The 19,419-nt window shown below is 45.2% G+C and overlaps 1 protein-coding gene and 1 long non-coding RNA gene across 13 annotated transcripts in view; one reads left to right on the top strand and one right to left on the bottom strand.

Moving 5' to 3' along the window:
- The window catches only part of LOC125500722, a 98,093-nt gene extending 88,280 nt beyond the window's left edge, over window positions 1–9,813 (top strand). The window contains exons 1-4 of one of the 7 annotated variants that reach the window (XR_007278169.1): window positions 4,690–4,709; window positions 8,079–8,291; window positions 8,940–9,054; window positions 9,429–9,813. This is a non-coding gene — a long non-coding RNA (uncharacterized LOC125500722). The other 6 variants (XR_007278168.1, XR_007278164.1, XR_007278163.1 and 3 more) reach the window with 6 other exon arrangements.
- The window catches only part of LOC105687648 (homeobox protein homothorax), a 303,587-nt gene that overhangs the window by 58,805 nt on the left and 225,363 nt on the right, over window positions 1–19,419 (bottom strand). For 2 of the 6 annotated variants that reach the window (XM_048654505.1, XM_012403453.3), the window contains one exon: window positions 12,433–12,509. In XM_048654505.1, the coding sequence (XP_048510462.1) occupies window positions 12,433–12,509 (77 nt within the window). Of the gene's footprint in view, window positions 1–8,123; window positions 8,261–10,519; window positions 10,657–11,300; window positions 11,457–12,432; window positions 12,510–19,419 lie in introns of those variants that run through there. The other 4 variants (XR_007278162.1, XR_007278161.1, XM_048654506.1 and 1 more) reach the window with 4 other exon arrangements.

Genomic DNA, 19,419 nt, shown 5'->3' with positions numbered 1-19,419 from the left:
ACCCAAATGTATGCATATTGGTTTCAATTTCTACGACTCCCTTCGACTCTCTCGTGATTCACCGACAACGATATCCACGCGGGCTCCCCGGACGAATCTCTAATTCCTCAATTTCTTCTACTTAAAAATTCCCCCCCCCCCCTCCCTCCCCCCCGCCCCCCCAAGCCTAGATTTTGAGCTCTCATTACTCGGAGGGGCTTTAATTCGATTCGTCGAATTCCAGAAGTCCGCTACATTCTTTCACACCTCCATCGATATTCTCGAGATTCGGACGTTCCAGGTAAGACGGCTTCGAATTACCTGATTTTCGCACAACTCGACCGCACTATAGATCGCTCCTATTCCTGTACGTTGCCTTGAGCGAGCTCTGGTCCAGGAACAAGGCTTATTGGCTGCCTCCGTCAAACAATCCCATTTCATCCCCCCGTCCCGCTTTCCCTCCCCCGTTCCTCGGCACACACCGTGTGTATACGTATGTACAGTACATACATACGTACACATGTACAATATAACGCGGCAGATCGTCTCGTCCCACGGCGAACGGAAACCCTCTGGGGCCTAGGGGTAGGAGCCGGATATCTAATTAGCGGGGGCTGATCGGTAATTACTACGATTAATCAATCCGTTTTCCATTTGTGAGATGCGAGATGGGGTGGCCGGGTATAATGGCGGTGTAAGGGTGAAAGTGGGAGGCGGTATTGTTGCTCGCGCGTGCGAAAAAGCGAAAATGGAAAAAAAAAAGCAGCAAAAAAACAGAATCGAGATCCGGATGTTCGAATAATGTTGGTTCCTTATTTTTTTTTCTCTTCTTCTTCTTATTTCGAACGAGCGGCGAACAGGTGCGTTCCTCCCGACGTTACATTTTCATGCAAAATAAAACGCGGGGGAGGAAAGAAGAGGATGCGTGTCGGCCAGCGAGTATCTCGAAAAGTATTTCGTGGGTCCCTCGGAGCAAACAGAAACGAACGTCGTCGTTGCTTCTTCCGGTTATTTTCACGTAGGGAATATCACGGATTGATTAGACCGATCGATCACGGCTGACACCTTATAAATATTCGACGACCATTACCGTCGCAGCGCTTGTGCGCGAGGACCGAGTTTCAGGTATGAAATAAATAACCGTTACGTACGACCACGTGACTTTTACACCGTACGGATACCAGTACGTGTGCGCGTGAGTCGTGCATTTTTCGTACACTCGATCGGAATAACGATCGCTGATCTTGCGGCGAAGGAAAATATGGGAGCAGAAATTCTAGCCATTCGTAGATCCCGACGATAAGTGAACCGCGATTCTTCATTCCCGAGTACACATCGTACATGAGTAATAATATCGTCCGACGAATTGCATCTCGGAATTCCGTACGTGATGCATTTTTTAGAAATACAATCGCGGACGGCATCGAGAATTGATCAACGGATATATTTCGGCTCGTATTTATCTGGAAACGTACACGTGCGTCGCGTCTACGCGAACGTTCTTCGCGCTAGAGAACGAGAAAAAAGAAAAAAAAAGAGTCGAAGAACTAGAGACAATTTCTTGCCGTACTTTTTCGACATTCCTCAGATAGCAGCCGTACGCGTAGTCGGTTCGTCGGTTTTCAGGGCGAGTGACCAATTTATTTTACTCGTAAATTTCGTTGTTTTTTTTTTCTTTCTTTCTTTCTTCTTCTTCTTCTGCTTCTTCTTTCTTATTCCTTTTCTCATTTATTTATTTATTTATTTATTTTTGTCTTCGTCGTTGGTAGGAAATGGTTTACACGAAGTGCGTCCGCTCGGCACTGCTAATTGGGAAATCACTCTATCACGGGATCTACAAATAGTCGTTACCTCTATACGAAATAACCGGCAGGTGAAAGAGCGCGCTCGTAAGTCAGCCTGGTGCGCGCCGTCACCGTCGTCTCTCACTATCGCGAGCTTCATCAACTTTTAAAACCACCACCACCACCACCGCCACCACCACCACCGCCACTTCTGGAATCTCCTATATCCCGAAAGCGTCGCTCTTCCTTCTCCTTCCCTTTTACGCCTCGAAAAACAAATTCTGCCCACGATCCGAACCAAACTCTTATTCACGCTGAAGATTTTATTATTTTCGATTAGGAAACTTTATTGGAAAAAATGTAAAAATCGACGAAAACCAAAAAAAAAAACAAAAAGAAACCGTTCCGAGCTTCGCCTCTTTTTGATCGTCGACGGGCATCCGGTGGCCCGATTATATTTACGGGGAGAAAAAAACTAAAGAGAAAAATTCTACGCGGTAGAGTTCGGTCGAATTTTGATAGCGGTTTGGGTGAAAAAAAAAAACAAGAAAAAGAAAAGAAAAAAAAATAATGTATTTCTCTTAAAAGACTCGAATGTCTCGTCGGTATTACATGTGTATATGAGAATCGGTTGTTGGGTCGCATGGACGCGCTGAATATAGGAGGTCTCCGGTCTCGCGGTTCTCTCGGCCTGGTTTTACAAGGATCTAAATTACGCCGGGACGTACAGTTATGATGTTAACGACGCCGAACATTACTACGCTCTGTCTATATTCATAATTCATGCAATGCGTACGTACGTACGTACGTACGTAGAAGAGACGTAAGTAACTTATGGGTGTGCACGAGCCTCGCTACGTCCTAGAAATATACACGGGAAAGAAAAGACGTATTTAAATATCAGAGTAGAGAGAAAAAAAAAAAGAGAAAAAATATTAAGAATGACAGTAAAGTGAGCGTGCGGAGAAAGAAAAGAAAAAAGAATAGAAATACAAATCGTCAGGACGGTGTAATTTAGGATGTATAATTCGTAAAGAAGCCGGGAATCGCGGTTCGCCGAGGAACGATGTACATCGTTATATCGGAGTATGGTATTCTCACGACTTATGGGGACCCCGAAATAAACGATGCACAAGTGCTACCGGAAGTATATCGTACGCTAGTAACATCTACTACGCTACTGCAAGCTTACCCTTCGCGTATCGCTCGCACACACATTCGGTATACACATACATACATGTGTATATATACTATATACGTGTATGTTGTAAGGCGGGGTATACCCGGGGGAGCTAATAAATAACCTCTGGTTTATTAAGGGGGTGAAGAGGAGCGAGAGAGGGAGGAGGAGACGGAGAGGAGGGAACGGCGGTACAGAGGTGAAGGAGAACGAAACGCGCGAGAGAGAGATGTTAAATTAGCGGGAATATTAGCACGCATTTGCGGGCACACGTTTCGGTGTAACGTATTAAATAACGCGAATGACGGATGTGGCAAAATTCGCCGTCGTTCGCTCGATCGTCATTAATAATTATGCGTATATTCGATATCATACACACCTATGCGCGTGGAGTTTATTTCGAAACCTGTTTTTTTTTTTTTCTTCTTCTTCTTCTTATTTTCTCTTTTCGAAATTTATACGCGCGGACCGTCGTTTAATTTTATTTCGTTCTTAATTCGTCAAAGTGTCGAGGAAAAGAAAACAGGACGAGAAACAGAGAAAAAAAAAGAAACTCCGACATCGAAGGTGTTAAAAAATGAATACGCGCGTACACGTATCCAGGGATGATTTTTTTTCTTTCTTTTCTTTTTTCTCTCTTCACGTTGCGGAAAAAGTTTTGATCCCGAGGTATTTGGACGTTAAATAGTTAACAGTTTACGCCGTTTCTACCGGTGTATATGCATACAGGGGGTTCAGGGTAACAAGCTGGCACCGCTTCTAACTGCTGTCCAGGTTGATATATGTGACGGAAAATTGTGGGCAAACGTATATTTTAGCTGGCGCTCGCCAAGAGGTAGAGAGATACGGTGGATGTTATATACCGTGTTTCGCTTCTGCAGCGCGCGGGTCCACCGACAACAGCTTACGGTAAGGCGTTGGGTATCGCGAAGTCGGGCGTGTAAAGTAAAATTTAATATTTTATTATAATTATCCGAATGGAAATTATTTCGTTTGTTCCGCGGTACAGCGCGTACGTGTGTACCAATTAGACCCGTACGGTTGTTCGGCAATGGGCATTCTCAGTTTGTATCAGAGGGACCCGTACGATTCTGAAATTTAATTGCATTGAAAATAGTTGCGGCGGTTGGTTCGTCAACCGAGCGCGGGGAAACGGTAATTTTAAAGGTATTACAAAAGCGAACGCGTTAGACTCTATAAATCACGGGGAAAATAGACCCAGGTTTCAAATTGCAGTCGGACGGATTAGACAAAGTGCACGAGGAGTCTGGGGATTAATTTATCTGAGGATTTCGCATCCAATTTCTCCGAGGTTTTTCCTTTATTATTTTTGTTCTTCTGTACGCGTAGGTAGTACACACCGCGGAATAGAAACGTTGCGTGAATTATTTGGGTATTTGTTCTTTTATTTTTCGTCAAAATCAATACGCATTAAACGTCGGATTGTATTTATTCGGTTTTGTTTCTTTTTCCATTAATTCCATTTTCCCAAATACGAAGTTACGTTGTACACGCGCGCGCGGGGATTTAGCGTAGCGAAAACGCCGAGATTTTGTACACCCGCGCTTTTAGCAAATGGTCCGACAAATATTGGTAAATAATTTATCGACTAGCGATAAAATATATATCCCGGTGCCACCGCGTGGGAAGGGTGGGGGAGGGGGAGGGGGCCTGCTGCAGTAGAAAAGTTTTCACGGGGAATTGTGTATTCTGCTGAGGCAGCGGCTTTCCTATTCAAATTTTCAATCCACCCATCGCTTACATAGGTATGTATAGATATATATATATACATACGTACGCGCGATTCGCGGCGAACAAACTTTTTAAAACTCGTTTCAAATGTATAATTCGAAGAGCGAAAAAAAAAAAAACGAAGAATAAAATAAAACAATAAAATATAATACGATAGAAAATTGACGCGAAATCAAATTCGAATAAAAAATTGACCGTACGATTGACTCTCGAATGGTGTTTTCACGCGGTCCGTGTTCGACGTGAACTTTCGGGGGTGAAAATTTTCGAAATAAAATTCCGAAGTAAAAATTGAACAGAGAACGTGAAAAAATCGAATGTCATCGTGCATGTACGGTGCTTTTCGTTGGTCACATTGCGAGAGGTTTGATTTAGACGTCGAAATAAAACGCGTTGGGATTTTTTTGTTCTTTTTTTTTGTATACGAATGTTTTTTTTTTTTCTTTACTTCGTTCGTTCGTTAAATTTTATCTCATTTATTTTTATTCTTTGCTAAATTATTGGCAACGGGAGTGACTGCGGCCTACGCATAACGAATTCGACGAGCGTAGTCAGAGGCAGCGGCTTACGTACAGCGAATCGAAGACACGTCTACGAAAACGAATTCGAGGGCGAGCTTCGTTCGAGCATGTTGACTTGACACGAGAGAGCTCCTTAAACTTGATTTGTGCTCAATTACCACGCATTTCTACCGACTCTCTCCCCTCTTCGTACCCCCGAGGGCGCCACGACGTCCTCTTATTATAAACACGCTAAGACCGGGGGCGCGCGGGCGTCGCGTCGCTCGCTGGACGTCCATTTTATTTATACACAAGCCACCCGCGCGCTCTCAACTACCGCTCCGCGACGCCGGGGGGGGAAAAAGATGTGGAAAAAATAAAAAGAAAATAAGGAAAATACAAAATAAAATATGAAAAGAGGAGAAAATAAAAAAGGGTGAGAAACGCAAGGGGGATTCGGTATCTCTGGCAATTTATTTCACATTTTATATCTGTCCGACACCGCGGTGCAACGTGCGGCGGCGGCGGCGGCGGCGGCAGCAAGCATATATAGAGCGAAGAAACCGAGTGAGCGAATAGAAAAGAAAAATAAATAAATAAATAATCGGGAGAGGCGTAAAATCTGCTCTAAGAAAGAAGCTGGAGAAACGAAAAATAATCAGATATCAATAACCGAGGCGGGATGAGAAATTTGAAAATTAAGATTCGAAAAATCTATCCTGTCGTCAAAATCTTCATTCGCTTCGACCTCTCCGTCTGTCTCCTTCTCTCTCTGTCCTTTAGTCGCGAATCACCGTAACCGTCGCGCAGTGGTGACTAACCCCGAGTATTATTCTGATCTCGCGCTTCTAAAGTTAGTCGAAGAGATTACTTCTCGGGGTGGGTCCTGCATCGGATGACGAGGAGGTTTAGTTTGTTTAATTTTCACGATAAACACGCCGCTACGGCGAGAGGTAGCGCGGGCGTTTCGGAGGGAAAGAGCGAGCGAGCGAGCGAGCGAGCGGAAAGGGGGAGTAATAACTCGGATCTGGCGCAGGTGTTGGTAGAAAACATCTATCAAGATGGCGAGGGATAGCGGAAGCCCCGTTGGATCATCGGGGGACTCTGTGCGACAGACAAACAAGACAGTATAAGCTCCTTCAGCAACGCCGGCGGCAGCCTGTGGTGTACGACCGAGGGAAGACCCCTTCCCAAAACCCAAAATCCTCAACCCTTTACCGAGGAATTTCATCTAAGACGGGATCTGAAGGTATTAAACCTTCCTCGTCTACTAGCTGGCGTTACACCGCGACTCGTCGCTAGCTACCGGAGCTACACGCGAATGCGACGAACGAATGCCCGCGATTTCAACTCATCGCTATACCGGAAACGAGATGACAAAAAATTTGCGTGTATTTCTGCTGTAAAGACGAGAAAACAAAACTGACGGGATATCAAGATCTAATTTACCGCTCGGTTAAAAACAAACGATTTTAATTATCTGTCGAATCGATTCCAACGACCTGTTCAACGATCGTTTCAACCGCTCGTAACTGTATGTTAAGGAAGTCTTAAAACTTTCGAGTATCGATATAAAAATAAAAATAAGAGAAGATTATAATTTATATATCACTCGTCCGACGAGTCTCTTCGACTATCTTTCACACGTCTACCTCTGTGTACACACATGTGTGTTCGTATATACGTATGTAAATATGCATTTTATACGAGCTTATTTGAATATCCTACGTGTTGAAGATGTTCGCTTTAAAATACTATACGCGCGCTATAATATCCACTTAACGTTTAACACTTTTCAAGTTTATCTAGAACACCTGCGATAGGGACGTGCGTATATTGGGTATATTGGTACTGCGTGTGCGAATCTTTATGGTTTTTTTTTTGTTTTTTTTCTTTTTTCACAGTAAGGAGATTGGGACAGTTCGTAATAAATACCTCGAGTAAAAAATGAAATAAAATCGAAGAAAGAAAAAAGTTTCATTAACGGCAACTAAAAAACGAAGTTGAAATTCGGACTGCTATCTTCCTCGGGACGGAATTACGACGAATAAAAACGCATGCTTTCGCACTTCGGTAATGTGTATATAACCCCCGACCTAGATACGAAAATCGTAAATACGACGCATAACAGCGCCAATAATCCGACCAGCACTCAACTCGAGATTAAAGGTACGTCGCCAGTTATCGCGAGTGGACGTGTTACCGTTATTATTATCTCTATCATTTTCATACAAATTATGAAAGAATGATCGAGATGGAATTAACTTTCAATTCGGGTCGTACCTACGTACGTAAAAAGGATACGATTTTCATTTCGAATTGATCGAAATAATTTTATCGCGTTTCGCGAACGTTTCTGCGGATATACGTATGTACGTATATAATATATGTTTTCCTCGTCAATTTTATCGTTGTTATTATTGTATTAAATATTTCTTTCGCCGGTACGTACATCGTCGTTGTTTTTGTTATCGAATTTACCGTCCACAGGAATTAACAATAACGACGGAAGTAATAAATTGATACGTTGTAGGTGGTGTACGAAGTTACGCACACATTTGTTTCGCGTTCGTTTGTACGGGTCGTCGCAAACTCGTTGAACAAATTGAAAATTCAATTACACCGAAATGGTATAATATTTTAAAGAGAATTGATAGATTATTCCGAATATGTATGTACCCACTCCGAGCTCGATTATGAAACGAATGAATGTGCGGTTACACAAAGCTCAGATATTTTCGAATAATGCGTATCCGTGTACGGTGTGTATATTTTTCATAAATCTTTTTACACGTATTTTGTAACAAAGATTTGCCAGCGGCATGTTTTATGGGATTATTTTCGAACAGCTACAGCAGATATTTTTTCGGATGATGTTCGCAGAGATCGTTTCGTTCTCGCGGACGACACGTAGCTAAGCAAAAGTTCGATGGAGTTGCCGTTGGAGTTCCTGAATAATGTGGGGATTCGGGGATGGTACCAAACACTCGACTTCGGAGCAGGAAACTGGGGAGGTTTATCTCTCTCTTGTCAATGACACCGGCTCAATGGCTTCGTAGAAAAATCTGCAATTAACCAGGCGTCATTATGCGACAGGTAAGATGATGTGATATATTGTAGTTATAATACTAGAGCGAATGACGAAATCGATAAGAAGACGTGATTGACTATCCCTCGAATCGGGAGACAGGCGGTACAGCGATTTGTAAAATTATACTTCAATATATTTGATCGAAAAAAGAAACAAAAAACAGATTAATTAGCAGGAATATTCATTTTTCGACTGAACGCATGTGCATGTGTATATTTTACGAAAATTAAACGAAAATTTGGAAATAATTCATTGGCTAATTCCACCGGTTAGTTTTCTGGTATTTTGATAACTGCAGTTTCCCTTATCACGGTATTATAATTAGATTCTGAAGAGGTGTGAATTTGCGTTCGATCAGTTTTCGTAAAATTGTCTCTCAGCTCACAATGTGGCTTGGAGATCTGAAAACTGATCGGTAATTTTTATTTTTCATTTTTTTTTTTTTTTCTTATTTTGCGCTTCTAGTCGTTGAATTATGAATGATTTCTCGCTCATTCAATTACATGCGATGGATTCGGGCTCTGAATATCTCAATGATATCGACGAATTCCAACGTTGCGTTCGGACCTGAGGTGTTGCTGTAGAAATTTGATAGATGGTAGTCAAAGTTGGAACGGTCAGTCACGAAGTGTAATTCGGTCTTCTGTTTACAGAGCATGCTGCGTATTACTCTCCTCTGAGGAAGCGGCAGTACAAACGCAGCAATAGAAGGGCAAAGACGTCGATGGGTACGACGCCGAACGACAACAACACGAGAAAGAGATCAAGGTATTGTCGCTTGAAGCGTAGATTGTCGTAATTGATTATACATGGACGAATTCCCATATTCCTACTTTGCATCGATAGTATTCTTCATTATATCGTAATAGTTTTATTAGCGTTTAAACGCTATGAATTCATCTGTGTATAAAATTGAAGAAATTATCTATAGGATTTTGGTTCAGAAATAATTCACATAACTATACCGAACAAAATTAACAATTTATTTGAGATTCAATTTTGCGATTTCACTTCATTTCTTATACAATATTTTTCTCAAATTTATCTGTGATGGAATAATCATTCACACATGCTATGTATAATTATCAATATAATATCATTGATCGTTGCACGTTCTTTACAACTACGCTTGTTATTTGCAGATATCCTTGGCATGAAGGATGGAACCAATCATCTGTCTTTTGGTGGAGTCGTCGCATGAACTCGGACATGGCGTTCTCCAATACTTTGCAGGTATGTAGGCGTGATTAAACAATTGTCAGTTATTCATAGACTTCATACATGTATATTTATTGGATGTGACATGCATGACATAGAATATAATATTGGTAATAATTTATTCTTATATATTAATTAATGTACTTTCCTTATGTTTTAGGTATTCGGAGATGCTGCCGCCGTAGCTGCTGTTTGACCGGACTCCCCCTGTTCATCAGGGGGAGTCCACCGTCCCCTGGGACTTGCGCGGCCTCCCACCGCCCCCGGGGTCCCAGGGGACCCAGTCCCCGAGGACATGTCTTCGGGGATGCGGTATCCCCGCTGGAGGGGATGCCATATCCCGAGGGACATGTCCTCGGGAACTGGTCTTCGGGGACACGTGTTCCCCCAGGGACACGTCCCCGGGGATGCGGTATCCCCGCTGGAGGGGATGCCGGATCCTTGGGGGCGTGGCCTTGGGGGAATACGAGTCCTCGAAAATCCCGGGAAAAGGAGGTCCCAAGCGGACACTTTGTTTTTCGTTTCTCTAGAGAAATCAAGAAAACGAGTGACCGCTTGGGACCTCCTTTTCCCGGGATTTTCGAGGACTCGTATTCCCCCAAGGCCACGCCCCCAAGGACCCGGCATCCCCTCCAGCGGGGATACCGCATCCCCGGGGACGTGTCCCTGGGGGAACACGTGTCCCCGAAGACCAGTTCCCGAGGACATGTCCCTCGGGATATGGCATCCCCTCCAGCGGGGATACCGCATCCCCGAAGACATGTCCTCGGGGACCGGGTCCCCTGGGACCCCGGGGGCGGTGGGAGGCCGCGCAAGTCCCAGGGGACGGTGGACTCCCCCTGATGAACAGGGGGAGTCCGGTCAAATAGCAGCTACGGCGGCAGCATCTCCGAATACCTAAAACATAAGGAAAGTGAATTAATAATGACGTGTAATATAAGAATAAATTATTACCAATATTATATTCTATGTCATGCATGTCACATCCAATAAATATACATGTATGAAGTCTATGAATAACTGACAATTGTTTAATCACGCCTACATACCTGCAAAGTATTGGAGAACGCCATGCAACTCCTGCAATTCGTGGTTGGAGGCTGAATAGATATTGCGATGAACCTCATGACCATTAGATGACCAATTGAAAGCCTAACAAAATAATTTGTATTGTAAGAACCGAAATAAAATTGTAAAATTCAATCCAAAATAAACCAATAATTATGTTTGAAATATAACAACCTAGTTCATTTTTAAACCCTGACAATAATTTCCTCAATCCAACGAATAGACTTAATCATCTTGATCAAAAACGGATAGAACTATTCCAGAATAAGAATTCTATCGTATAAAAATAACAAACTATTTTTATCATATGCTTCGAACAATTCTAACGTTTCTCTAATATCTAATAAAATATCGCGTTCATGTGACTTCAACTTATTCACCCGAAATTTCACGAATTAAATGATAAACCGGTGGTCCAGGCCAATGAAAATGAAAGATAAGTATACGGCTTGCTATATATACCGATCGTCACAAAGTGTTCAATATAAATTATACATAAGGTATTCTCATATCAGCTATTTATGGCATCGTATAAAAAGATGCAGATCAAAATCATTACGTCTCCATAATAACGCTGAGAAAATTTCACGTGTTTCAACCAACTTGTTGCATAAAGAGCAGTAATTCAAAGCTATGCAATATCAAAATTTTAATATATTCGACAAAAGCGTATAATCGAATGAATAGATACCGTACATACACGTTCCATTGCTAAGACTGAAAACGAATGACCTAAGGCGTAAATACCTTGATCCCTCTCCCTCTACTCTGAGGACGTTGCCGTCGCTCCTCATGTTGACGTTGTCGTCGCCGCCGATGTTGTCTCTTCTATTGCTGTGGCTATACTGGCGTCGCCTCAAAGAGGAGATATCTACTGCCGTGCTCTGTTAACCGAATTCCGAATTACGGAATTACGTCATTGATGGTTTCAAATTTGACTGCGATTCATCTGATTTCCACAGCAACGCCTCAGGCTCGAATGCATCCTCTCAATTATTCATAATCAATCGAACGTCGTTCGTAATTCAACGACTCGAAACGGAGATGAAAAGAAAAATAATTCCGAACGTGTATCAGGTGAATTGCCGTACGTTTAATTTTACGCTTTTCGGAGCGAAGAAATTGAGATATATCTCGATTGGTTTTATTCGCAGTGCCCGATCCGCGGTCAACGGATTCGTGTTCCTCGGTTAAAAATACGTTGGAGAACATTCGTTCCAACGATTTTCAGCACATACAATTTTCCGCGATTCGTGACAAATGAATATCCAAAAATTCAAAATCCGAAGCCTCTGATTCTTAACGAATTCGGAGTCAATAAATGAACTACGATTTTTCATGCTAGGGTTTCAGCGCGGTATATTGGGCAGCGTTTCTACACAACGTCGAATTCGTTCGTTACCCACGATCCAAACTGATGGCAATGATAGTCGAACGGGCGTACAGGTAAATCATTCGCAATTTCTTCAAATCGAAATAAGATAATCGACACAACACCTTTTTACGGAGGCAGATGTGTGAGAATTCTAACTTTAGAATTCTAACTTCGAGTTCTAAGTCTTTTCTCTTCATTCCACGACTCTACGCTGTTCAATGCTTTGGTTTTACTTTGTCGTCAACGTTCAAAAAAATCAAACACGTGAGGATATGGGATTCTCAGGATGTGCGATGGACAAGCTGAATAATCGGTCGATGTCACTTTAGAATTTTTCTTCTCAAATACGATAATCGACTCTCCATGCGATAGCACAGCGGAATTAAGTAAGAACAAAAGAGAAAAGAAAAAGTAAAATTCCTCTAAACCGTTAAACTTGTCGCGGACGAGTTGAAGACAAAAAAAAAAAAACAAGAAGGACTCACCAATTGTTGACTTGAAGGATCGTCAGCCCCGTGTCCTGTGCTAGCTGCTTTTTCTGGTCTTCCGAAGGGTAAGGATGCTGTAACAGAAATGGGAAATACGCCGATAAATTATTGATCCTGGATACTATAAAACAAAAATGAAAAAAAAAAAAAAAAAAAGAAACCGTTGCATGTACCAGGTGTGAATATCCGACTAGAAAAATCTGACCAATCAAGCGAATGGTTTTTATTACACGAATAGCTTATTACAGTTGTAGCTTCCGTACTCCGCGTGACTATATTGTGCCTCCGTATCAAGCACCTGCGTATAATCGAGAGATATTATTTATGGGTAAAAAATAATAAAATAAGGGAAAAGTGTCGGTCGCCACGTGAGTTCACCTTATCGCGGAGACGCATCGGGGCAGACACGACTCTGCGTCTGCACGAATGCACACTGCTGCAATTTGCTTTGGTTTTTTTTTTTCCTTTTTCTTTGGATTTTGAACGCTCCCTCGACGTCACCGCCTTTCATCTGGATACTGACCTCTGCTTCGTCGCTAATTTTCTTTATGAGAACTGAGAATATTGAGATACATAGGTTTGTACGTACGAGGGGAAAAAAAAGAAAACTAGAAATACGTAGGAGAACAACCCGACCATCTCGCGTCGGCGACGATAGCGTATACTGTTATTAAGTCCGCCTGAACCGAGGAACTTGACCGAACAAGAAAAAAAAGAAAAAAAAGCGTTGCTTTTGGTTAAAGATGAAAAACTGGCCAGCCAGTTATCCACCACGTTTGTTCGTATCAATGTGTATCCGCGCCATCAGATTTTACGAGGATTAAGTGAGAAATTACAGTTTAATTAACGGATAGCATTTTGTATCGCTATCTCGATCGGAAGTTATAAAAGATGTGGTGTACAAATAAGACGAGACGAGTCTCGCAGCCAGCAACTATGAAGATAAAATACAAGCCTGATCTTTCCCGATGGATCCACACCCGGCTGTTTTTTTTTTTTTCTTTTTCTCTCCATTATCGAGAGAATAACCGCCCGCATTAATTGCACGATTATTGCGAGTAACAAACTGCAATTCTTCGACAGAACGAAAAGCGACGGAAAAAAAAATTCGTATCAAATTCCGTGCTAACGAATCGACTGAAAATATTCGTTAACGGCCATCGTCCAATTTGGGACAAAAGTCATCCACCTAATATCCCGTGGGACGGAAGAGCAGCTGTTTTTTAATAGGCGTCTTTACACGTGAAATTTTACACTGCGTAACTGTCCCGAGATTGCCTCGTACCTACCGGCGGTATCGACTTGCCGAGTCAATTATTACGTCACGGTACCGTACCAACTATTTGGGCGCGGAAAAAAAATTGTGCACAGTATTAAACTTGTCGGGCGTACACCTGCGAGGACGTCGAATAACTCGATTACGACGGTCCAACGGAAAATTTCGGGGGAATAGGATAACGCTCGAATTGGAGCAGGTCGCGGAAGGCGCGTTAAAAAAAAAGGAAAAAAATGACACGCGACGAGGAAAAGGGTTGGTTGGGTTGAAAATTGAGCGTGTCAGAGATAAAGAAGGGTGTATCTGTACAAACGACGTTTGTTCCCTGTTATTAGTTATTAGGAATGGAGAATATCGTCTCTCCTGGGCATAGGTGGCTATACTTCATTTTCTCTTTCCCACTCTGCTCTGTTGTTATATGCATAAAACAATCAAGATAATTGTCGGAGGTTCGTGGGGACGAGAGGTGGCCTCTGCCGCGACGACGCCGCATGCCCAACGGGGAGTTCTGGTCGTTCGTTCATCCCCTCCCCCCCCCCCCAAATGCAATGGGAACGCGCGACTCGGAGGGAGCGAGTGAGCTCAAGCTATCCAATTACATTGAAAACAATAGTCTTAAGTGCTGGCGGCGGGCCGTGTGCTCCGCGGGACCACCCCGAGAACCCCGGATCCGACGTCGGGAGGGGTTCCACTTTGCTGTATTGTGGAAAACTACTCGGCAATATTTGCGAGCGATCCCCGACGTTGCGGGAGCAACACGGCAGCGGCAGCAGCGCCCAGGCCACCCGAAGAAACCGCAAAAGTTGAAGGCGGAGGGACGAGGCGATACACACGTCCGTAAAATTGGAAGAGTTTTAAAAGTCGGGCGCCAACCTTTTCATTCTCTTTTCTTCGTTTTGGAATTTTCCACAAAACCTGGACGGATGTTCGCCGAACCTCCGTCGATATCGCGAGGATTATAATTCCGGTATTTCTGGTATTCCGAGGAACAGGGGGGGGCGGGGTTGAGAATACGCGGTGGACGTGTGCGTAGGGGGGGATGAAATCGGGGAGGAGAAGGGCGAGCGGAAAGCTCGTCTCGAGGCAATCGGGATAACGGGACGGCGTGACTCCGGGACTCATTTACACACTTAGCCCAGCTTCCGCTCGAATCGTTTCCGCCTCCCTGTCCCTAATCGCGAGCCCTCCGCCTCCGCCTCCGCCACCCCCGATCCCCCGCGCAACCACCACCGACTATCCTCCTCGTCGAGTTAACCCACGAGAGGAGCTAGAAGGTCGACGAAACCCAAACGGTTTTCATATCGTCTTTTTACCGCTCATTTTCCCTTTTTTATCGCTTGTTTGGCCGCCCACGCGTCCGCTCAACGGTTTAATTCTTTCCCTTGTTTCTTTGAGCGCGATATCGCGCGGGTTTTCGACTCTGCGCAAAAATCGATCGCGAGATCGGACCGTTCCGGCTGAGGTGAGTGAACACCCGATTGTCGTACATATTTTTAGAACGTGTTCGAAATGTTGTTCTCCGCCGAACGTTTGGAGGCAACGATACAATATGACGTGTACACGTGATGTGAAAGTCACGTTTATCACACGTACGATGGGTTACCCCGTAGCCAGTTCAAGTTTTCGTACGTCAGATGAGAGGACACATAATACGCCCTTTAAAATAATTGCTAGGCTCTCGGTATTTCCGAATCCGGCTTTTACACGGTTCTCCGATTTCCGTACAATTCTACGACACACCCCCCCCTGAGGTACGCGCGGTGGGCAGGGAAACGCTCCTCTCTCGGAGTCAACGGAACCGATACGTAGGCCCGATCGAAGCCAGTAATTTGCGAGGAACGTTTTGTCGCACGGTGCTGCTGCTGCGTCAGGTCGATGTCGGTGGGCGTGGATGGGGCGAGTTAGCTAGCTAGAACAAGCTAGCCAGCCAGCTAACCCGGTGCTCTCTTGCCTTGGCTTTACGAATGACACGTCGATGACGTCCGCTGCTGACTATGGCTAACGAGCGAGGCGTCCGGGGGGGGCGTCGGGGGCGTGGGAAGCCGGCAGAGATCGCGCCTCGTCATCACCCGCTCTCGCCTCGAGGGGGGTTGTTCCACGTTATGTACGTCGGATGCTCGACGCCGAATGCCGCCGGTTCCCGTTTGCCCGTACCTTCCCGTACCGCGCATCGCGTCCCGGAACCTATATATATACCTACGTGTACGCGAACGTTGAGCTCCGTCAGGAATTACGTCCGTCCGCCAATTTGACGGAAGACAGCGACGTCAGCGCGTCGCACCGATCTCCCTCTCTCATTTCTCTCTGTCTCAACCCCCGTTTCAACCCCCCCCCCCCTTCCCCCCCTCGTCGAATAACGTCGTCGTCGGAGCCGTTGTGCCTCCTACGGACGTGCGTATCCTTTCGTCGTAACCTTCTCTCGTTAGGCGATACGTGTGTATAACGTAAAAGGCGTCGGGCAAATTCTGTTTCCAAAGTTACCGGGATTATTATTACCGATAGGGAAACCCCCGCGAAGTTACGATTTACAACGTGGCTTCGTGTGTAATACGGTTCTCAAGATTTCCCACGTGATGAGTCACACCGTCGCGTCGGCGGGGGCTCGGCCGAGTCGTTTCGGGGTACGGTACGTTACGAAACCCCCCCGATGTCCCTTTGTATGTAATTACGGAGGAAACACAATGGTATGCATCGGTGGTATGCGACGCGAGCGCGACATGCCAACGAACGGAGTTAGTTCTGTCTTGATAGTAGATAAGCCGAAGACGGTATGCCGTTGATGCGGGGCTACGACGAGTTTGGAGAGAAGGGAAGAGAGCCAAGCAAGCCCAGCTCAACGCCAGATATCGCGCGAGGATCTGCTTCGTCACCGTACCAGGCGTGCGCGTCTATCAGTCAGCCAAACTAACAACTATTTCAAAGTTTCTTTCAACCGACCGATCCCCCTCGATCCTCCAGAGGTGAAGGGGGGAGGGGGGAGAGGGGGGAGAAGAAAAAAAGATCGAAAAAAGAATTATCTACATAGCCGAGAGAATATTTCTCCATATATTCCGTATAGGAGAATCCGAGGGGGAAATATCGGGTTAGGGAACAAGAGAGAGAGAGAGAGAAGAAAGAAGGTTGAATCGAAGGTCGTAGGGTGGGTGGGAGTGAGAAAAGTTTTTAATTCTGTATCTCTCGCGGTAGATTAGGCGCACGTGATCCCCCCCCCCCCCCCCCCGCCGGTCGTTTCATTAGCGGGACGGCAATCGTCGCGAGGTCGATAAGCCCGTAGGTTCCCCCGTAATCAATGAAATTGGGAGACAATGCCAAGGGGTCAGCGCGCGGGCTCTTTCCAGAAATGGGAGGGTTCCCGAATAAAGTGGAAGTAAAAGTCGGAGGAGGAGGAAGAGAAGGAGAAGGAGAAGGAGGAGGACGAGGACGACGGAAGAAGGAAGGAAGCGAGGTGAGATTGAACGTTCGTTGCGGGCCGTGTTAGCCTCTCGGAGGACACAATGGAGGGGGTGTGTCTCTCTTCCTTTCCGTGTCTTTTCACCGCGGACGGAGAGAGCGAGCGCCGAACAACCGCGTTCCATTTTCCCTCGAGCTTTCGCCTCGTTGAGGAGAACCGAGTGACGAGGAGGCGTCCGAACATGTCCGCGGTTAGATTTCTCTCGGATTCCCCAGGATTCGTCGTCCTCTCCCCGTCTATCTCTCTCTCTCTCTCTCTCTCGTTGAACGATCCCGATTTTCTCTCTCTCTCTCTCATTCCCTCGACCTCGTCGCCCGTACGAGTTCGCTTTGGGAAACCAGAATCGTTGCAGGCGGGATACCGGGCAGTCAAGCGCGTGATAATGACAGGTCTGGGCGTTACCGGTGATTGAGGTGCCCGTGTCACACGGGACGGTATACGGACGTGAGAGGGTAAGAGCGAGAAGACGAAGTATCGGTAAAAGATCGAAGTAGAGAGAAAGAGAGAAGAGAAAAAAAAAATGATGACGATGGTGAAAAAAAAAAAAAAAACGAAAAGTCATCCAACGCTTCGTACGATCCCGCGGCACCACGCCCCCCTCATATTCATTCACCCGGGTGATGTTGGTCGATTTCGAGAAAGAGCGTAACTAGCGAAAGAAGACGACGGAGGGGTATTGGGATGAGGTGATTTTTTCATTTTTTTCGTTTTTTGTTTTTTTTTTTGGAAATGTATCCGATTTCAGACTCCCACGCTTTTGAGTTTCCCGATGCCGAACGGCGAGGTGAAGCTTGGGCACGAGTGGGTCCGAAATCCATTCGAGTAAATTATATAGTTTAAATGGATAATTAAATAGCAACAGAACCAACTGAGGGACTCTGACTGGGGGATGATTGCCGGGTTTGGACGTTAAGCATCAACTGGGAATTGGCGCCCGGAGGCATACGATTTTGGAGGAGGATTTCTGCCCGCCCGTCCGCCCGCCCGCCCGCCCGACGTTCAACCCGCCCGCCCGTTTCGCCCTGTAACTAGAACGTTACAGACGTGATAATTATCCGTATTTCCCCATAAGCAAAATAACCCTCGTTTGTCCCGCGTGTATATACGATTACCCTATTTTCGCTAGGGTAAAAAATATCTCTTTCAACGCGGCGGTGACCCTCGTTGCGCACTTCGCATAAACGTACAATATACGAATAACAAGCGATCTTCGGTGTATAAAAAAAGGATTTCGAATTTGAAATTGTTGTAACGCCGGCGATATCGTTACGCGTCCGGGCTTAGCCTTCGGATGTGAGAATATCCCGAGTATCGAGGGGGTGGAACGAGCCCTCTATCATTGCCGAGCAGCTATGCATAGATTTTTGAAAACACGCCCCGCAGGTCGGGCGACCCTAGCGAAATAAAAAACAGAAAGAAAAAAAAAAAAAGAAAAGAAAAAAAGAGAAAAAGGGGAAAACCTGGTCCGTAGTAAGGCTATAAGCGAAATAGCTGTTAGGTGATATTGGAACGGCGTGTTGTGAAGCTATCAATATATTTTTCGTCCCCGGTCTCTCTCCTCCGCACACAGTTCCAGGTATTTTCATCCCCTTCTCGCCAACGTCGAGGAGCCCCCCCAGGCGTTTAGTGTCAATTTATTCGGGATTCCCGAGATTTCGAGGCTTTGCCGCCCGCGATCAACCCCCCCCCCCCCCCCCCCACCCACACCCGTTTGCATAATATTGTATTTATTTCGTCTTGTAACCCGGCTATACCCTGGCGCTACCCTCCACCCCCTACCCCCTACCCACCCCCTCCTAAACCCCCCGTACTACCGAGCAATGGCACCGTAGAGGCGCCCGAAATGGGCTATCCGGTTTACCGAGGAGCATGCAACCTCTATTCAGACCAACCAATTTGGGTTTCGCGATATTGGATCACCCCGGAGGAGAGAGAGAAGACGAGAAGAAAAGAGAGAGAAAAAAAAAACAAAAAACCACGCACGCGTCGCGGTCCCCGACGAACGCAATTTTGAAATTTAGAAAACTTGTTTCGCAAAAATTTCGTCGCGATCCGGTCATAAGTTGGAGTTGACGATCTCTTTCGATTCTTTCATATTTTTTTGAATGAAGAAAAAAAACAAAGAATTACAAAAAAAAATTCTTCCGCACGTCGATGACAACTGTTCGATCGATGCATTTACATTTGGAAAGTAACGTGGCAAGTTCGTTGGAATTAGCGGTGCGAGGGAAGCCGAATAACTCTGTAACTAGTACAC

Source organism: Athalia rosae, chromosome 4 (genome assembly GCF_917208135.1).
Source record: "Athalia rosae chromosome 4, iyAthRosa1.1, whole genome shotgun sequence".
NCBI classification, from domain to species: Eukaryota; Metazoa; Arthropoda; class Insecta; order Hymenoptera; family Athaliidae; genus Athalia; species Athalia rosae.
Note: the sequence above shows the minus strand (reverse complement) of the source record. Positions and strands in the feature narration are given on the sequence as shown.